The sequence below is a fragment of the Rosa rugosa genome, chromosome 2 (assembly GCF_958449725.1).
Source record: "Rosa rugosa chromosome 2, drRosRugo1.1, whole genome shotgun sequence".
NCBI classification, from domain to species: domain Eukaryota; kingdom Viridiplantae; phylum Streptophyta; class Magnoliopsida; order Rosales; family Rosaceae; genus Rosa; species Rosa rugosa.
Window position 1 is genome coordinate 52,742,808 of NC_084821.1, and position 19,152 is coordinate 52,761,959.

General features: G+C 37.0%; 3 protein-coding genes across 3 annotated transcripts; 1 reads left to right on the plus strand and 2 right to left on the minus strand.

The window, feature by feature from the left end:
* The first annotated feature begins 1,506 nt into the window (after nt 1-1,506).
* On the plus strand, nt 1,507-5,400 carry LOC133732390 (uncharacterized). The gene is made up of 4 exons (XM_062159934.1): nt 1,507-1,731; nt 2,791-2,913; nt 4,602-4,721; nt 5,100-5,400. Exons 1-4 carry the CDS (start codon nt 1,695-1,697, stop codon nt 5,162-5,164), a joined length of 345 nt encoding a protein of 114 aa, XP_062015918.1. The 5' UTR covers nt 1,507-1,694; the 3' UTR covers nt 5,165-5,400.
* Nucleotides 5,401-8,218: 2,818 nt separating this feature from the next.
* On the minus strand, nt 8,219-13,008 carry LOC133732198 (uncharacterized). Its single transcript, XM_062159690.1, has 8 exons — nt 12,762-13,008; nt 12,258-12,313; nt 12,053-12,177; nt 11,516-11,675; nt 10,448-10,881; nt 9,658-10,272; nt 9,176-9,299; nt 8,219-8,669 (listed from the first exon to the last, which is right to left on the minus strand). Exons 1-8 carry the CDS (start codon nt 12,828-12,830, stop codon nt 8,540-8,542), a joined length of 1,713 nt encoding a protein of 570 aa, XP_062015674.1. The 5' UTR covers nt 12,831-13,008; the 3' UTR covers nt 8,219-8,539.
* Nucleotides 13,009-13,797: 789 nt separating this feature from the next.
* On the minus strand, nt 13,798-18,827 carry LOC133728256 (gamma-glutamyl hydrolase 2-like). The gene is made up of 10 exons (XM_062155658.1): nt 18,231-18,827; nt 17,669-17,755; nt 17,007-17,096; nt 16,367-16,458; nt 15,816-15,876; nt 15,248-15,337; nt 15,095-15,157; nt 14,551-14,639; nt 14,126-14,218; nt 13,798-14,036 (listed from the first exon to the last, which is right to left on the minus strand). Exons 1-10 carry the CDS (start codon nt 18,678-18,680, stop codon nt 13,982-13,984), a joined length of 1,170 nt encoding a protein of 389 aa, XP_062011642.1. The 5' UTR covers nt 18,681-18,827; the 3' UTR covers nt 13,798-13,981.
* Nucleotides 18,828-19,152: the final 325 nt, after the last annotated feature.

Sequence of the window (19,152 nt, forward strand, 5' to 3'; positions counted from 1 at the left end):
TCACCCTTTTCGATCCACTAATTTTTAAAGGATGAATGGTTCAATCAGGTAAGAAGAGATCACATAATGAATCATATGCGACCTTTGAATTGGGTCAGATTTTTTGTAGCCACTGAATGTGGGTAGAATTATATATCACATATTCACATCTTAATCGTTCAGTTCTTAGTTCCTAATGTATAGATCATCACTGCAAAATTTCAACCAAATTGATGATCGGTAAGGCATCCAAAACTGCAATTTACACGAATGAACCGAATCTGTCTAACCGGAACCGTTCGTGTATATTGTTGTAATTTGCAGTTTTGAATGCCTTAACGATCATCAATTTGGTTGAAATTTTACAGAAATGATCTATACATTAGGACCTAAAAACTGAATGGTTAAGATGTGAATATATGATCGAAAAGTGGCCAAAAACTGGAAATCTGTACCTAAGCTTAGGTAAGGATGTCCTTAGTCAAGAAGTATATATATATATATATATATATAGAGAGAGAGAGAGAGAGAGATTAATAACATATTCATTTGTCGGTTTTAAATCCGTACTATTCCTAGTATATAATGACTATTTATTCTCATAAAAAAAAAGTATATAATGATTATTAACTTGGGTCAGATTTTTCATAGCATCTCACAAAAACTCACATACTTTAGTTCCAAATTGAGCAAAGAACGTGTTTCTTGATGATGCACAACAATTGGTGTGCAAATATTTTGCTATCAGATAGAATTGCATCTCGCAAAGTTGCAATGGAGTAATTGATTGACTTGCATTTGCCGAGTTTGGAAAGGAAGCTATGTCTTGGCAGGAGAATTCAAGTGAGATGGATGTAAGTTGATTCAAGCCGCATTCTTTTCACTTTCACAATTCTTTTTTTGACACAGCTTCTTCAGTACTCTTAATCATGCTGCATTCTTTTCATTTTTTTAGACTTCCTAAGCATAATGACTAATTTGCTGAGAACTCAAAAAGCAAACATAACATTGCAGCCCCTCCATTAACCATCTTTATAATTCAACAGAACGTGGGGGATTTTATATCTTAAACGTTTATGTGGATGACGCAGTGCATCTACTGAACCACGTACCGCAAATCTTTAAAATTAACAAAAGTTAATGATTCACCAAAAGAAGAAATTATATAAATATCTAATTTCCACTCATTTTTTTAGATTCTTACGCCCTTTAGAAATTCCATAATATCCGATATTTTAGTCAAAACTTTTTAGTGGGTTGCCGTCCATGTCCACTTCATAAAAGTGGATGAAAAATAATGACCCTCCCCTCCCTACCTCCAAAAGATCGATGCAGAACGTGACACCCAGCCGACCACTCTCACTGCACTGTCACACTCTCCCCCTCTCTCTCAGACACCCAAAAAACAAAATAGAAAAAAAAGAAAAAAAATAAAAAAAAGAAGAAGAAGAAGAATTTGTGTACTTAATTAAGATATAATAGAGCAATGATAATACAAATCTGTAAAGCAATCTAAACAAACAAAACCCTCCTACTTTTACTATTACAACTCTCTCTCTCTCTCTCTCTCTCTCTCTCTCCACCGCGATACCCGCAGCGAGCGACTCTCACCGGAGCTCGGGTCGGGTCGGGTCCTTTTGACTTTGCGTCTTCACGAGGCTGAAGCTGCTTCTTTGACTCCACTCGGAGCTCTCAATTCGGGTCGTCGGTAGAAAATGGGCTGCTCCGGATCGTCGCAGAGCAAAGAAGACGGTGAGTTCACTTCTGCAATTTTCGCTCTCTCCGTTTTTGATTTTCGTTTCAGTTTCAGTGCTTTTGGTTCGGCTTTGGCCGCGTAGGAATTGGAAATGGAATCGTATGAGAAAAATTTGCAGGAAAAAAAAAAAAAAAATTTGAGCTTGACTGAGCTCGGATGAGTCAACCTGCTGTGTTCTTTGCTAGGTTTAGATGTGTGCTTTGCGGAATCGGTTTTTGCTTTGGTGATTGTTTCGATTTTAGGGAAAAGATAGGAAATTTTTATCGCCTTGAGGGTTTTCGAAAGGACGAGGGAGTGGCATTGCTTTGAAATCGAAGGAAACTGTAGTGAAATTTGAGGATTAGGTATGGATTTAGGCGTAAAAGTGTTTCTAATCGTCAGCCTGGGTATTTTGAGGCCAGGCTTAGAGGTTTTGATGAATATGGTAGTGGGCACTGTTTGATTCAGACAGTTCTTGAGTGTTGTTTTCTTTGTGATCTTAAAATCGATGCCGATTGGTATTAATTTCCAGCCCGTGTGTTGGAACATTTGTGTGATCGATATTGGAAAGCATAAGATGAGTTTATGAATTTAATTGTTGAGAGAGTGTGATGTGTGCTTGCTATTGTGATAGTTGATAGCAGGAAGTTACAAAATGAGACGCACAGATATAATTTTATGTTTATTGTGGAAAATATTGTATTGTGAAAGAGTACTAAATGAGAGTAGCCCTTGTGACTGCTGGAAAGGTTAAGGTACTATTAAACTGTGTAGTCGGAAGGCATTGCATGTAATTCTCGAAATTATGACTTACCTTTCTAGCCTAGTTCGTTGCATTGCATCGGGTTTAGTGTTGGATGGGCTTTTGTAGTTGTTATTCCCCAGATAATGCAAGTAGAAATATGAAAGGAAAGAAGTAATTTCATCCGGTACAGTTTGGTGAAATATTTGTTTTCACAATATTTTTCTTTTGATAAGTAAACCTTAGTTATTTTTCCCTGAAAAGGTTGTTGAAAGGTTGAGTTTAAAGGCACTGGTTATTTTAGAGCAATAACTACAACTTTCATATAAAACAGGAGCTTTGAAAAAGATTCGGAAGCCAAAACCTTGGAAGCATCCCCAGCCAATAACAAAGACTCAGCTCTTGCAGCTGCGTGAAGAGTTTTGGGACACGGCTCCTCACTATGGTGGCAGGAAAGGTAATATTTCCTATGAGTATATATAAGTCGATAAAATAATAATGACAGAGATTTTCCTTTGAAATTTAGACAAGGTATGTAATTAAATGTCAGCATTTTATATTTTTTACTTTGTTTAAGTTTGTAAAGTCTGGCTGTATAACTTCCATATTCGTGAAATCATAAGAAAACCAAGGTCAGCAACTGAGCAAAAGTATAACAGATAGGTTTATATATTGAATTCCGGTCAATGGAAAGCAGAGATCTTTGCAATGCGGAGTTCTTATTTTCATCATAAACCGCCATATAGGTTGATTCTGACAACCATTTCTGAAACATATTACTTCCGATTGCTGAGCTTGACTGTACAGTACAGATACCTTATAAGAAGGGCAACATACGCTCTTCTCAGATGAAGATTGACTCAAACAGACTATAATAAACCTATTCTGAAGTGATTTTCTAGTTTTCTGGTCACCTCAGATTATCAAAAATGAGTTTTGGTTTGGGATAGTTTCCTCTTAGTTGTTTGAGTTCAACTACTGTATCCACCTAATAAGTTGGAGCACCCTGGGTTTTCATTCCGATTATTTTAATATATGAATTTAAGTTGTGTCTAATGATTGGGTTTGAACATAAAACTTGAATCCTGACAATTCTATTTCTTCTTTCCTTGTCCTTGCCATTCTTGGGATTATCACTTGTTGGTTCTAGAAGTATTTGCTGTTTTGAGAGATGAGTATGAGATGTGGGGGTTAAGATAGTAATGATGAAGAAAGATGGATTTAGGAACCAGAGAAAAAGAAAGGAAAATCATATTGGATGGTTCTATTACATGTAATGTAGGCTTATAAGTACATACGTACACACGAGTCAGTTGATTAAGTGGATAGATTGAAAAACCAGTAATGAAATGATAATATGACCTGGGTGGAAGTAGTAAAATTTAAACTTCAGGATGGAGGTTCTATGTGCTTACCTAGTCACATAGATGCTGTTTGTTCGTCTCCTTCAGAGTATTTTTAATATGGTAGCTGAAATGAGGATCCGTTAGTGGATGAGGTCAAGACAATGAGGATAACTGTAAAATGAATGCAAATGAGAGGTAGGATATAAGAGACCCAATGGTAGGGAATAAAGATGATCACATTATGTGAATGCAACGGCAGCTATTGGCTGCACCACCATAGCGCTCATGGTTCAGATTGTGTGCTACAAAGTTATTGGAAGGTCAAAAGTGTTTTGTTTCCAGGGGAAAGTCATAATAGCTTATTGGTATTATGTAGCAATACAAATTATATGGGGTACAATGATTGAAAAGAAATTTGCTAAATCTTATAAAAAGAAAAGGGATTATGGTTCTTGTCTAAGTAACTAATGGTACTTGGTTGAGTACGTCACGTTCTTCAATGATGGTGAACATTCATCATATTATCACATGAAGTTTAATGAAACAATTGAACATTCACCATATTATCACATGACTTTTCAATATTTTTCGCCTATATGTTTATGTGGGTTGTTCTACATTTGTGATAAAAGCAAATTAAAGGGATCACTCCAACTTATTACTGGTTCAGAACCCTAAAAGCAGTGGAAAAGTATTCTCGTGGTCAAGCTCTGGGTTGACTTTTCATTGCTACTAAGCTACTTTTTAAAGTTATATTCTTCACGTCTGAGATATAAATTTTACGTATCCTTGTCAACAGAGATTTGGGATGCCCTTCGAGCTGCTGCTGAGGCAGATCTAAGTCTAGCACAGGCTATTGTTGACAGTGCTGGGGTCATTGTTCAGAGTGCTGATTTGACAATTTGCTATGATGAAAGAGGTACTTTTATATTATATATTTTGTTCAGAATTCCTCCTATGCCATGTATGATATTCCTCTTTTCTTATATCAAAGCCGTAATGTTCAGAGCTGCTAGGATTTAGTGATGCTGAAGGGTTCAAAGTATCAGTACTTAGTGATGTCTACACTTTGGGTGTGTGTTTTTTTGTCTGTTTGGGTATGAGGTATCTCATGAGTGTTAGATTTAGAAGTACTCTAGCCCTTTGTCCTATGCCTTGACAGGGTTTAATGTGGCGTTTTGGTATATGTGTGCATTGGAGAAAACTTATTCAAATTGTGGGTGTGCATTATATAATGGTCACTTTGCCCTATTTTTGTTCCTTCTTATTTAAATTCCTCTGGGTGTACTTCTTTCAGGTGCAAAATACGAACTACCCAAGTATGTTTTGAGTGAGCCAACCAACTTGATTCGAGAGAGTTAACATAAGCTGAAGATATGGAAAAATTTGTTCTTTCACAAGATTGAATGTAAATCATGTACATTATACTCATTCGCTTCCATATTGTGAACAGTGTTCGTAACTTATGCCATTCACTTTGATCTTCTTAGTTCGCAGTAAGTTTCTTTGGTTAGCTGGACATGATTGCAACAGTTTGGATTTATCACTATCTCACTGATTCCTACTCACTACTAAAAAGAAGGTTATGTCACTGTCTTATGGTCTTTGTATTTGAAGTTTGTTTCTTTTACGGCTTGAAATTGGCAAAACTTGTAATCAATGGAGAGCTTGTGGAGTTACTATATAGAGAAGAGAAGTACAGCCAAGATGGTGGTACAATACCATGTCTGCTTCTTCTACTGCTTCAAACTGGTACAACAAGTTCTGATTGCAACTTACAAATAGCCCCTAGAATTACAACTTACAAATTAAAATTAGCTGATTGCAACTTACACATTGCTCATATCTTATAAATTAAAATTAGCTGATGCTTAATCTATTATCAATGCTTATATCTGAATCTGCAAAATAGTCGACAATATCATCATTGGTCCAGTTCTGAGCTCAATCTCATGCATCTTCCCAATCCTTGACCATTAATCAACACTGCTCTGAATCTGAAAAGAACTCGACCATATCATCATCCGTCCAGTTCTGAGCTCGGAGTTCTGCATCTTCCCAATCCTTCATGCAGAAAAGGCAGTCCAACATTGCTGAAGGTTGCATGCTCCTCTTATAGTCCAGGACCTGGTTACCTGTAGTACTGAACACAAACTCCGATGCTATTGCAGACACCGGAATCGTTAGTAGATCACTCGCCATCTTTGAAAGCACAGGAAATGACCATGCTCTGTGTTTCCACCAAGCTAAAATATCAAAATTCCGAAACTCTTCATTGGTCATATAGGCTCTATAGTCAACTCCCAAGTATTTGTGAAGCTCAGTTGGCCCATAGGTCTCTATATCTTTTTGTTTCTCTTCTAGAAAAATTTCATCAGCAATTTCATCAGCAATGTTATCATATCTCTTTCTTTTAGGCATTTGATCAGAAGTGGGTTTTTCTTTTTCTGCAAATTTGGATTCATAACCTTTGTAGAGGTCATGTAAGCTAGCTTCAATAGCTTTTGCATCCATATTCAACAATGGCATGCTCAAGTATCCAGAAATGTCTTTAACGAACAAATCTAGACCATGTCCTTTCAATCTAGGGTCCATTGCTGCAGCTAGACAGAAACTGGGTAACATGCACTCGCAATAACTTTTGAATTTCGACTCCATTATTTCATAAACTGCTGTAAATTCCGGGATTGAATGACCTCTGTGTTTGTCAAAACACTTGCTAACAGCTCTCAAAATAAGAAGACCACCAGAAGATGTGGGAGAATAAACCTTCGAATTTGAGAGTGTCACGAAGCGAAATACTTTCAGAAAGTTCATAAAAACAAAACTAACTTCCCAATCACCTTCACATAAAAGATTGCTACCATCATGTTTGCCATTGTAAAATTCACTGATTGCAGCATTGTAGTTGACACAAGATGCTAACATGAGAAAAGTAGAGTTCCAATGATCCTTGAAATCAGGTTTAAGCTCTATATATTTCAGACCTCGAGACTCACATAAAGCAGAAAATTCTTCTTGCCTAGCAAAAGAGGAAGCAATGTAAAGAATAGCACCCCTAATTTTCTCTATATGAGCTTCCATCAATTTCAAGCCTTCTTGCACCATTGAATTGACCATATGGCATAAACATCTCATATAAGAAAATTGACCTCCACAAGTAGGTTGCAAAGTGTTTTTAAACATGTCAATGATGGCATCACTACCAGTAACATTATCAAAAGTAATGTTGAAGACCTTATCATCAATCATATATTCCCTAAATATATCCATTATGCTCTGAAATATAACAGTATCACTATGAGGATATTCGAGCATACGAAAAGCAATGATTCTCCTTTGCAACATCCAAGCAGAGTCAATATAATGTGCAGTAACACAAATGAAACCAAGTTGTTCATCGGCACTACTCCAGAAATTAGTACTGAAAGAAAACGTACCATTGAAACCAGAAAGCTCGGATACCAGTGCTATTTTCATATCATTGAAGTAGTTCAGAGAATCACTTTTGACAGTGTGCAGGCAAAGACTAGAATACTCGGACTGAACATATTCTTGAATAAACTTTTCAAATCTAGCATGTTGAGCAGAAGAATAAACTTGCCCACTTGAAGAAATGTACTTGGCCAAACCTTGTCTCATTTTCTGCTGAGAGTATTGAGAAGTTGGCATATAAGAACTTCCAATACGACTTTCTTGGCCAACACTTTCATTATCAGACTCATTCATTTCAACATCATCCACGCTGTTTCTGATTTCAGTATCATCCATATTCTCAAGAAAAAATGAAGAAAATACCTCACAAAGCTTCGAAGAGAGAGCAATACACTTGTAGTTACTTGAAAGAGTTGCAGAGGAAGGGAGAGTTGTGTGAGAAAGGAGACGAGACGAAAATTCAAGGAATGGGTAGCGTATTTGTACAGAAAGTTTTGGGGTCAAATGACACTGTTAACCCTCGAACTAGCCGTTATAGAGCTTGGGAGGAGAGGAAATCATGTAATTTGACCTCACTATATAAGCAACGGCTAGTATACAAAAGTGGCTTCCCTAGTCTCGGGGATTACGCAGTTCTGGTATTAATGAACATAGGGAAAATCCCAGTTTTTGGGATTATGATCAAGTCGTTTGGGCATGGGACTATGGGTTCCTCTTTCAAGTTTCTACCAGAAAGAGAAGACATTACGAATTAAAAATCTTTTTTTTTTTCAGAGTTTACTTGGATGGTGGTTGAATTTGCCCAAGTGATGGAGGGTTCCCCATTTTTTAGCTTATATTCGACGAGTAGCCTTTCATTTGACGCCATGTTTAGCAACCTGAGTTGTCTTGCTAGAGTACTTCGTGGGTACTAAACCTTCAAAGTAATTATGTTATCTAAATGGAGCTACGGATGCGCACTGTGTTAATACAAAACCAATAGTACGCTAAATAATCGACAGCACAAATTTAAGAACGAAACAGTATAGGAGCAACCAGACACGACGGAACCGTTATATCCATTTACATTTGGAGCCTTAAACTAACAGCAGAGAAGAAAATCAAACACTCCAGTCTCCATCATCTGAAAATAACAAGATGTAAGAGCAATGTACCCTAAACCCGAATTCTGCGACTCCCCTCCAGACACAAGGCAAAGCAAAGATTTAAGCAACTCAAAATCCTCCATTGCCCGAAGGAACCTTTGTTTTGTAAGAAGCATTATATCAGAGAGTTCCCCTGCAAGGATATTTGAAAAATGCCTTAGACCTTCTTGAAGAATGAAAGAATATTTCCTTGCTTAGGATCCTTGTTTACTGCTTTCTTGCCTCCTGCTTTGGCAGTTTGATTTTTCGGACCAGTGTTCGCCACTGACTTCTGAGCTGCGGCAGGCCTGGATTAATAAAACCAACATTTAGAGTTCAGTCACCAGGCATAAGCTCCAACTTCAGCTAGAAAAATTTAATCAAATGAAGCTTTTGGGAAAGAAAAAAAAATAACCAACAACACATCAAATAAACCAAACAAATGCCTCGGTTACTATTTACACTACTAGAAGTACACAAAGGCTAGACTCATATTGATCAGCTTCTGAACTACATGTTTGTCTAAGTCTGTCGTGGGTAACATAAAATTTCAATATTCTATCAGTTTAAGGCCTCTCTAAATTGTGCCAACGATCTTGACTACATTTGTTTCAACCCACAAATGCAGAATTGGTATAGTTAAATATGATGTGACATCTTTTGGCTTAATGTTTCACTTAAATCCTATGGACTCATATTTGTATGACATTAAGAGGAATAGAAAGTAAAAACGAAAAAACACAAATGATCTTTGGCTACAATCATCTTAGATCAAGAACTGAATGGATAAAATAATAGCAAGATAGAAATTAACCTGTTCGTAACACTGGTAACTGTATTATCAGCTTTCTTTGTTGTACTGCTGTCAGCTTTCATTGTTGCACTGCTGTCAGCTTTCTTTGCTTCTGTCTCCTTGCCCTCCCATATTACCTCAGTTACTGTATAAATTACATTGGAACAACAAATGAAAAATAAAATTTAGATGGACATGTGATTTCTTCTACAACAAATAAAAAAATATATTAGCTCACCTTGCTACAACATATTTATTCAGGATAGATTTCAGATATATAAATCACATATGATATATTGACATTAAACAGTTGCAGTAAGAAAAGAAACTAGAACCAGCTGTATCAGATTGCTTGCAAGCAGTTACTAATGAGTCCATCTTAATTTATTATATTTTGTTGAATAACCGCAAGCCATTTGCAGCAGAGAATATATGCTAAGATGCAAACTGACATTCTACAAGCAGGACTCTATGAAAACTGAGGCATAGAAAGCAGGGAATACCTTCTCTTCCACGTTCATCAATCCGCGTCTTCAAAATTTTTCTTCTTTGAGGAGATCTTGATGCACCGTTGGTCGGTTTATCCATTTTGTTCACATCTTTTTCAGGCACAGAGTTACGTTTTTTCTCAGTTAGAATAATCCCAGCATCTATCTGTGTTTTAGCAGCAGTGGCCAGCTTATCCATTTTGTTCACATCTTTTTCAGGAACAGATCTGTCTGTTTTCTCTGTCAGGATAATCCCAGAATTCCTTTCCTTGCTGACAACGGTAGAATCTTCTCTGCAAGGTGGGTCAGATTTTCCGTCAACTGATATCTCTTCCTTGACCTCTGGTTTATCTTCTACCTGCTCGTCAAAGTTCAAATTGGTTTTATGTGGAACCAAAGGTTTGCTACTTTCTTTGAGCTCTTGACATGATTTTCCTTTTGGATACTCTGGTGATGCTAAATTGACTGCATCTTCACATTCGTCTTCATCGGAGAAATCAAAGACAACCCTCCGTTTCCTAGTGACTTCAGAACTGGAAGCTCTCTTAAAATTAACATCTTCATCATCATCGTCGCTGATGACACCAGGTTCTGCTTCTCTAGCACAAATTTGAGCCTCTGCACTTGCTCCTGAAGAAGGAAGGATATAAAGAAGTAACTTAGCCAATGCTACAAATCGTGAGCATCTTAGAAAACAATAAGAGAGAGAGAGAGAGAGAGAGAGAGAGAGAGAGGCAGGCTTCTATCAATGTTAAAGAAGATAAAAGAATGAAATATTAAAACTTGGTAAACTAGTGAAACCTACCAGTATGCGTAGGAATCAAATTACTGTTTTCGGCTGTAGAATTTGACTTGGATTTCACAGATGCACGACCCCACAAATTTGCCAATGAACCTCCAGAAGCAAAAGAGCTTTTATCACTCTGGACCTTCTTTTTGTTAGCAGGAAGAGGAGCAACTTTCTCTTTGTCTGCAGGATGTTTGTTAGGCTGATGAGTAACTCCTATGCCATTGCTTTCACTTTTGACATCTTTTACCACATTGGGAGCCGGCAAACCAACTTTCGGACTAGATTGTTCTCCTTTATTCTGTTGCTGTTTTAAAATCACACTATCTTGATGAGCTAAATTAATTTTTGATGGCTCTGCAGCTAATTTGGTCTTCAGTTGTGGACCTGCAGTGCTCAATGGTGTTCCCTCTACATTACGCAAAACAAAGGAATTGAGAATGCTGCAGAACCTGGAGAAGCATAGCAAATAGTTATCACATGTATAGTTGCATAGGTGCATAATTTTTATATACTATACTAAATTTAAGCAAGAGTATATATTACTACAAATGAGCATAACAGAGGGACTGAGTCCTCCAGCAAAATATAAAATCTTTAAAGTTTTGTAGAATATATAAACCAAAGCATCTATAAACCTAAAATGATTATAAGGGAATATTCTTAATAAACCTAAAATCAATAAAATAACTTAAAACACTTACTGTGAAAAATCAAATCATTAAATTAATAAATTCTCTTCTTCTTGCTTTGCTTTAAGGGAAAAAAGGTTCCTTTGAATAAAATGTCAAACTATCAAGTCATCTGATACTTCTGAGCAGAAAAGGCATCCATTAATTAATATTCACCAAAATGAAAGCACAATAAAGGTTACATGGTAAGAATATAAATTTTCTCAAGCAAAGCAGAACCAAAAAGATAGTCGCTGCAGTACTGTATTCTGAATGAGATTGCTTATTTATTTATGTAGAAGCTATACAACTTCCCAAACTCTCAATTTTCAGAAAGACAAGCATACCATGTATCTACAGGAGTATTCTTTCTTATTTTCAGGAGACTTTATATGGGAGTAAATAAAAAAGGTACCTGTTATCTCTCAAGCAATTTTCAACTGTTGGAGCCTGCGTATGGAGCTCCTCTGCTTGTACAAATTCTGCATTCCAAATTGTAGCTGGATCCTTTGGAATGCAAGGTTGCACACTGTAAACCCCAACGGAGCAGTTGCCATCAAATTCTTCCTTTGCTTCTGCAAAAGGAAAAACAAGATCCATTATATCTGTTCTTTCCTGATGTTTAAAGATGACAAAGACCAACAAAAAGGCTCAAACTATCACTCAGGTTTCAGTAAATCAATCGTTCAGAAAAAGTGAAATATCATTGGTACATACCCGTGAAAAATTTCAAGATATAAGAGCAACAACAATGAAGCAAAGAATTTCCAAAAGAGATCTAGTCAAAACTTATAAATGTATATGTGCCTAAGTCTGAGTGCACCTACAGTGTTTGCAGAAATCTACAAACCATCCTACTTTGAAACGTAATTCACAAAATCATTGGTCCCTCCCTCAACATATTCAATCGCAACTCAAGAAGAGCGGAGTTGATTCAAAAGATAAACGCTACCTGCAAGTTGAGGCCCCGAAACGAGCCTTACATGGTAGCTCACAGGATTGTTCTTCAACTGGCCAGACAAAGTATATACCACTTCCAAACCGTTTCCATGGTTTTCCACAAACTCCTGAAGCAACCTGCATATAACAGCTTTCAATCACTTGTAAGTTGTAAAAATACAAAACGAAATCCAGAAGCCGTTGGAGACAGTTCCTACCTCTTTGCATCATTGGACGACACCAAGTAATTCCGACTCAGCCATTTGTACGAAACCTATAACACATCAACATCCAAAGTAGCTACCTTTAGACAATACCATCAATTTTTTTTTAGTTAAGAACATCTTAGCTCAAATTCCAATGCCAAATTTTCTTTTTCAGTAACTAATTTCAGCATTTACCCAACTGACAATGAGCAACACTAGTTCATACCAGACCAAAAAAAAAAAAAAAAAATTTGAAATTGCTAAAAGGAAGTTCATACAATCTAGCAACACACAACAGAAATATAGCAACTTTATAACAAGAAATCAAAGTATGTAATCCAAACACGGAGAAATTGACCAAAACCCTAGTAATTAATACAAAATCAAAGACAGCGAAGCTTAATTCAAACTGCAAATTTGATGGGTCATGCCAAAATTACAGTAAATTAAGAGAAGAATCACAAAATTGCGAAAAAAAATAAGAAGAAAATTAAGAGATTGAGGGAGGACGGGTACCACTTGAAGCTGATCGGAGACGAGGGTTTCGATGTCCTGGAGTATGCCCTGGGTTTCGATTTGGGCCATTTTTTTACAAATTGGGTTTCTGATTCTCTTCTCGGGGAAAATAAATAAAATAAAAAGGGCGTAAAATACAGGGTCTTCTTCACTCGCTTACTTTTCCCTCCCAAAGCCCGCTTCTTTTCCCGCCATATTCTCTGCCGAAGTGCCAAAGGGCCTTTGATGGAGGCACTGCTTTTATACAGTTCTCACTTGTCACGTGCTTGAATGGATAGGCACGTGCCGGTTGTGAGACCCTTGCTAAAGGATTCAAGTGACTCAAATGTTTTCTCACACTAACGCCTACTGTGATGACGATTTTTATACCAGATTGTATCACTTGTATTCACTAGCCGAGGAGCAGAGATGACTAGTACACATTCTTCCTTCCTGAGTCTGAGTCATGACTCAGTTGGTATGTCGACATTAGTTTGAACCAATTTATGGCCTACTGCGAGCCTCATTGGTGTACTGATGAGTTTAGCTCCTTTTTTTGTTTGTAAACTTAAGAATGTATGCTCAGGTCCGATGATTTAACTTTGAGTTAGAAGTAGGTATTTACGACTCTTGTACTATATTGTAACCCTACTTGTAACTTTTCCTTCTTCCGGAACGAAATTGCTCATTGTGATAAAAAAAGAAAAAGATGAGGTGGTACTTCGGTTGTCAAAGCTGTTGATGTTAACAAAGGTAATGTTCTAGTCGAGGATTGATTAAGGTTAACAGCCAATCCATTTTGTAATGCAAAGGCATAAACTTACATCTGTTTTGAGATTGACTTGGTATGTTCATGGCGTAAAATGTTCAACCATCTCTGAAGATGCTCCGGCATGCACAATTTTGTGCTACGCAAATTTGTGATTTTCCGTAAGATCATAAGATAATGGGTAGCAAAAGATTATCTCTATGACTTCGAAGTTCGAAGCATTGCGCTACTTGAACCATTACAAGCCACTTGACCATGCACATAAGAACTTTGTGAAGAGCATGCCGCTAATAGGTAAGAGTCGCTGAACCCAGTTGAGCTTCTAGTGTAATAATGTTCGTGTACAATAATCAGAGCAAATGACTAATGAGAGGTCTACTGCCTTAAAAATACAAATGTTTGGAGTTGAAATGCTCATTACATATTTTCACTTTCATTGTCCATTATTACAAATTTGCACATACACTTCGATTTACAAATGTGCGAGTGAAGGTTGTTTAAAGATGTAAACTTCATCGTATCCCTTCCTACAATCAGAAAGCATATGAAAAATTAGAAGTTAATAAACTCACATAAAGAAAATAGTAATGAAGTTTCAAGGGCACTTTTGGCTTACCCTGCCCTCCCACAAAATGTTGGACTGTAATTGTAGATGAGATTGTCGAGGACATCCTGAATAGGTGGCCTGTTTAATGACTTCCTTGCCTCGCTGCATCAAAAATTCAATTGTAATGAGTTTCGGCTTTTCTATCATTCTGGTTGGATAAAACTGGTAACTGTTGTTTCAGTAAGTTACTGAATCTAACTTATGTTCGGAATCCCATGAGTTTTTCTGTTCTACGTGTATTCTGAAATTTGACATCTTGAATAATGAAAAAACTAATAATGCATTTGTACAGTTCTAAACCTAAATTTCAACATCGTCCGATAATTGTTGCATGGCCTCTTCCTTCCTAAAGAGAGTTGTACTCAACATATCGAGGTTTAACATAGTAATTCAATCAAAGGAGAACATAAGGAGGATACAGCATAAGCCCTAACCTGATCAAAAAGTTTGCGATGTGCTGAGTCACGTGAATGGCATCTTCTGAGTGTGGAATCATCGGTAACCCCCATTCAAAAGCATTTTTCTGCATCATATATGAAATTAACAGATATATTGGAAACGCTCCAATATGTAAATAACCAAAATATATGAGACAAGAACAGAGGGGGAAGAATACAAAGACTAGTCAGTAGTCTATTCATTTTCTTAATCTACTATTCTTTACTTAATCTGCAGGGTTCATCCAATTATTTCTGTTGCAATGCAAAACTTTACTGGCTTTACGGAAATAGTTATTTGAACAAATTCTAAGAATACAAATGTAGCCATATTGCAATTGTTTCAAGTGGAAAAGAAAAATGTTGTTTTGTGTTAAATGCCACAATAACACATGTTAGATATCCATGAAGACACCAATAGAAATAAGAACCTCAACATGTTTCCGCTTGTAAACAGTGTTTTGTTGTGCTATTGCTGCTATGGCAGACTTAAATTAATAGTAACATACAATCAAAAGACTTAACAACATTATAGTAATACCTCCGGATGCCATTGGAAGGCAGTCACAGGATAGTGGTATGCATGTACTGTGGAGACATAGACCTGGTATTAATGCTACAAGAATTAGAATTCTTCACGGGAAAAAGGAAATTTTGGAATTGATTTTGGAAAACATGTAACAAGATTCCGTACCTTATCATCTTTATCAGTACTGATTGTCAAGATCTTAAAAAAACTTGACAGATCTTGGTTCTCTTCCAACGTCTCTGGTGAGATACCATACTGTTGCATTGAATCATTATAAACTCGGGTTACTTTAGAAAACCAATAGTTTGCTTTGTAATCATAATCATATAGATTAAAGCAGGACCAAAACCAAAATGCATAGGTCAGAGAAGCAGAAGCGACAAAAATCCTTGTCTCAAGTCTCAACAACATTCAGCAATGTCATGATATAAGAATCAAATTATTCTCATCAAGCTTTGTCAGATGATAGGCCACAGCTCATTATCATAATGAAACAATCTAAACTTTCTCAGACTATTAATAATTCATTATTTAGAAGAACAAACGAACAAAAAAGCCAATGATATATGTTTTAAAGTGGGTTACCAATCTGTACCCCAAAAAAAAAAAAAAAGTGGGTTACGCGTGAAAAAAAGAGATGAACAATGCTAAGATTTAACCAGATCATTTATTTTCAGGTGATTATTCAGGACTGTGCTTATAGGCATAGATAATAAAGTTCATTATAACTCACATGGTGGTTTTGCATGACAATACAATCTGTACTCAACTTTCTAAGCAAATCAGGCGGAAATCTGCAAAACAATCATTTAGAGGTCACAAAAATTAAATCAGCCGGGGTATTCGGTAACCACAGAAGTTTCTACATCAAAACAAGTTTATAAAAATAAGACCATACAACTCTAGATATCAACCATCCTCCCAGTCATGATGAGAATAAATGTCATAACCACTAAACAGAGATAACAAATGGAAATTCACTTGTTCCACCACGAGTTCAAGGTTGCTTTAAGAGGCCCAGCAAACAATTAACATGCTGCTTGTACAGCTGTAAAAATCAAAACTATAGTGTTTCGTTTATGCACATACTCATAGATTTCACAGTTTGTTTCGATAATGGATCATGGATCATGTTAAGGGTGATCGATGCACACTGTTTGAAGAAAAAAGTGAAAGATTGACTTAAATATTATTAATAAAAATTTTGTTTAATGAGAGGTAGAGGCCTTGTAAAGCTCAAGTACATACAACATGAATGGCAAAACCATATTACGAGGTATATACCTTTGAAACACAGTTCCCTCAATATTTGTCTCAGTAAATTGTAAAGTTGATGCCATATCTGCAGCACTGAACGACTCCAGAATTTTCTTGTTCTATTATGAAGAAAGAAAGAAAATGGTCATGCATGAAACTGAGACAATTCTATAAAAGGCATTGTTGAGACATATATATAGATAAGAAATTCAAAAGTTAAAATTAACACTACATCTAACTGAACTAAGGTGATTCAGATTGACAACGAACAATTGTTCCACAATTTCAACTGTGAATGCAAAGTAGTACATTCAACTTCTTCTAACTCGTGAAAAGGGTGTCTTGTTTTTTAAAGTCTCAAGTTGTATCAACCTAAGAAACCAAAGAAGGCCTTTCACAAGGGTGCGAATAGCACACATGCAGTAAATAGTTGAGATTGTTTCATCATGCATAAGGTGACACCCAAGAACCAGAAATCCTAGTTTACTTCTCTCAACAATTGAATCATTTAAAGCATCATTGGAAATAATAAAATTGACTGCATTGAATCTGATCATCGAAAGTGATTAGTAGGCATATATTGTACTCAAAAAGGCCAAAAACAAAATGCAATTTGAATTGCAAGAGACTGAATAGTTACAGTGAATTATGAACTGGATAGATTTACCTTGCTGATGATCATTGTTAGAAGTTCAAAACCCAAGCAGATGGCATATAATGGAAAATGGTCACCAGCATCATTCTTCTTTAAAATCATCTGCAGACAACAATAAGAGAAAAGCTCATACAAGTACTTAAGTAGATACATTGCTTTTGAATAGTGGACATAGATAAATCATTAAGAAAAGCAGTGGAACTATCCTATAGGAAATTTTGTGAAGGGAAGCCTTGAAACTTTTGATGCTAGCTGACCATGACAACAATGCCATGGTTGCAATACATACTCAAACTATCAACATCCCATGTCTCTTCTACCATTCACTTCCAAGCCCCATTTAGCTCTTTGGTCTAACCTGCATATATCAAAATTTTCTTTTGCCTAGTGTAGGCTGTGGTACATAGAAATTATATTTGATGCTGATGATTTTGGACAGTTACATGATACTAAGCTTAATATCATGTCAATGCATTATGAGCATCATGATCCTTATGCTGTGATGACTCATATTGGTCCATTTTGCTACTGGCACCTTCAATGGAAATGGCAGCAGGGTTTAATGCTGGGACCAAAGTGAGCTACTACAAGTGCATTGGGATATTCAAAATGTTTTGCATTGACCAGCATTTCATGCAGAAAGTATGGAATTCTTTGCAAAGAATGTACAGTACCTTAAATATTTTCTCAGCAACTTCATAGTACCGCCCACTTTTAGCCCAGCCTCCGGTGAAAAGCACGCCATTGACCAGATTGAGCTTCTGCAGTGCAGCTGGATATAGTAAGCACATGACCAAACTACTACAGTTCACATTATTCCTCATCCTAAGCAAACGATAGCAATACTAACATACATACAAATCGAAACAGAGTACATAAATGCACACCATTTGCTGGGCACAAAAGAAAGAGACACAAAACTGAAGTCCACAATGATCAACTTAACTTTTGGTTGAATGGTAAATCTTTCTTTAGTAGTTCTGTTTTCCATAAAGTGAAAAGTAAAAAATAAACAAATAAAAGTTGAATTCTTTAACTAGATAAGAGCGTGAACAACTGAACAAAGCAGATTTTGATCTAATAACCAAAAAGCTGAGCTAAAAAAACAGAGAATCAACTTCTTCTTCTTCATATAGCTCAAACCGATCACAATCATAGCCACACACTTCAATTATGAACTTTGATCAAAGCAAAGGAATTACAATTACAAAGCGAATAGCAGAAGCGATTGATTACCTGGAAGAGAACATCAGAAGGCTCGTTGTAGATGAGCGGAATAACGCGAGCGCCGGCGGATTCAACGAACTTGACGTAGGAGGCGGCGATGTAGGAAGTACCGGTAGCATTACTGAGACGACCGGAGGCGCCGTCGCCGGGATGGCTGAGAATACCGATCACCGGGCGGTAATTGAGCTTGGGGTCGAGCGCCGTACACCTCTGCGACGAGTCGGAGCCAGCGAGTTGACTCGGGAGCAGAATCGTCGGCGTGGACTGCGCCTTGGCGGAGGTGAGCTCCTTGGAGAGGGAAATCAGGAAGGGGATCCAGAGATAGTTCCACATTTCCGAGCAGCGCGAGGAGGAGGAGGCGGGAACGGCGTCGTTTGGGGCGTCGGAGGAGGAGGAGGAGGACTCGGCGGAGTTGGGAGGAGGGATAGAGGTGGGATTAGCGAGAAAGGGGGAGGGCATTTTGGGGAAGAGGGAAGCGAGTTTGGGTTGGCATGGAGGGAGATGAATTCGATGAAAGAAAGAGAGAAATGGGGGAGATTGTTTATAAGCGAAGAAGGTGTGAGAGCTCAAAGCCTGGAGGAGTGAACTACTCTCTCAGTACGGCAATTTGAACGTGGAGTCAAAAATAGTCGGATTAGTATAAATTATACTATACTCGTGGGATAAATGGCTCTCGCCGTAAACGTGGGACTAAAATACTACGGCCAATAATAGAGAGGTTCGTTTTTTTTTTTTTTTTTTTTGGTCTGGCCAATAGTTTGAGAGACCCGGGACTAAAACAAAGCATGGAAAGATAAAAAGAAAAACGTATTCTCGAGACACTTTAGCTTTCAACAAAAGATGAGGTGAAAGAACTAATTTCTCTCGGACTTTAATAATTTGTACTACTTTCATGTTGTTTGGAGACTAAGGCCTTTAATATAAATTAAAA

Coding starts and splice junctions, on each gene's coding strand:
- LOC133732390 (XM_062159934.1), top strand. CDS start 1,695: ATGGGCTGCTCCGGATCGTCGCAGAGCAAAGAAGACG. Junction 2,914..4,601: donor TCACTATGGTGGCAGGAAAG/GTAATATTTCCT, acceptor CCTTGTCAACAG/AGATTTGGGATGCCCTTCGA. Junction 4,722..5,099: donor AATTTGCTATGATGAAAGAG/GTACTTTTATAT, acceptor TACTTCTTTCAG/GTGCAAAATACGAACTACCC.
- LOC133732198 (XM_062159690.1), bottom strand. CDS start 12,830: ATGGCCCAAATCGAAACCCAGGGCATACTCCAGGACATCGAAACCCTC. Junction 12,314..12,761: donor TCTCCGATCAGCTTCAAGTG/GTACCCGTCCTC, acceptor GATGTGTTATAG/GTTTCGTACAAATGGCTGAG. Junction 9,300..9,657: donor TGATGAACGTGGAAGAGAAG/GTATTCCCTGCT, acceptor TAATTTATACAG/TAACTGAGGTAATATGGGAG.
- LOC133728256 (XM_062155658.1), bottom strand. CDS start 18,680: ATGCCCTCCCCCTTTCTCGCTAATCCCACCTCTATCCCTCCTCCCAAC. Junction 15,158..15,247: donor GTACTGATAAAGATGATAAG/GTACGGAATCTT, acceptor CATTAATACCAG/GTCTATGTCTCCACAGTACA. Junction 14,219..14,550: donor ATCGCAAACTTTTTGATCAG/GTTAGGGCTTAT, acceptor TTTTTGATGCAG/CGAGGCAAGGAAGTCATTAA.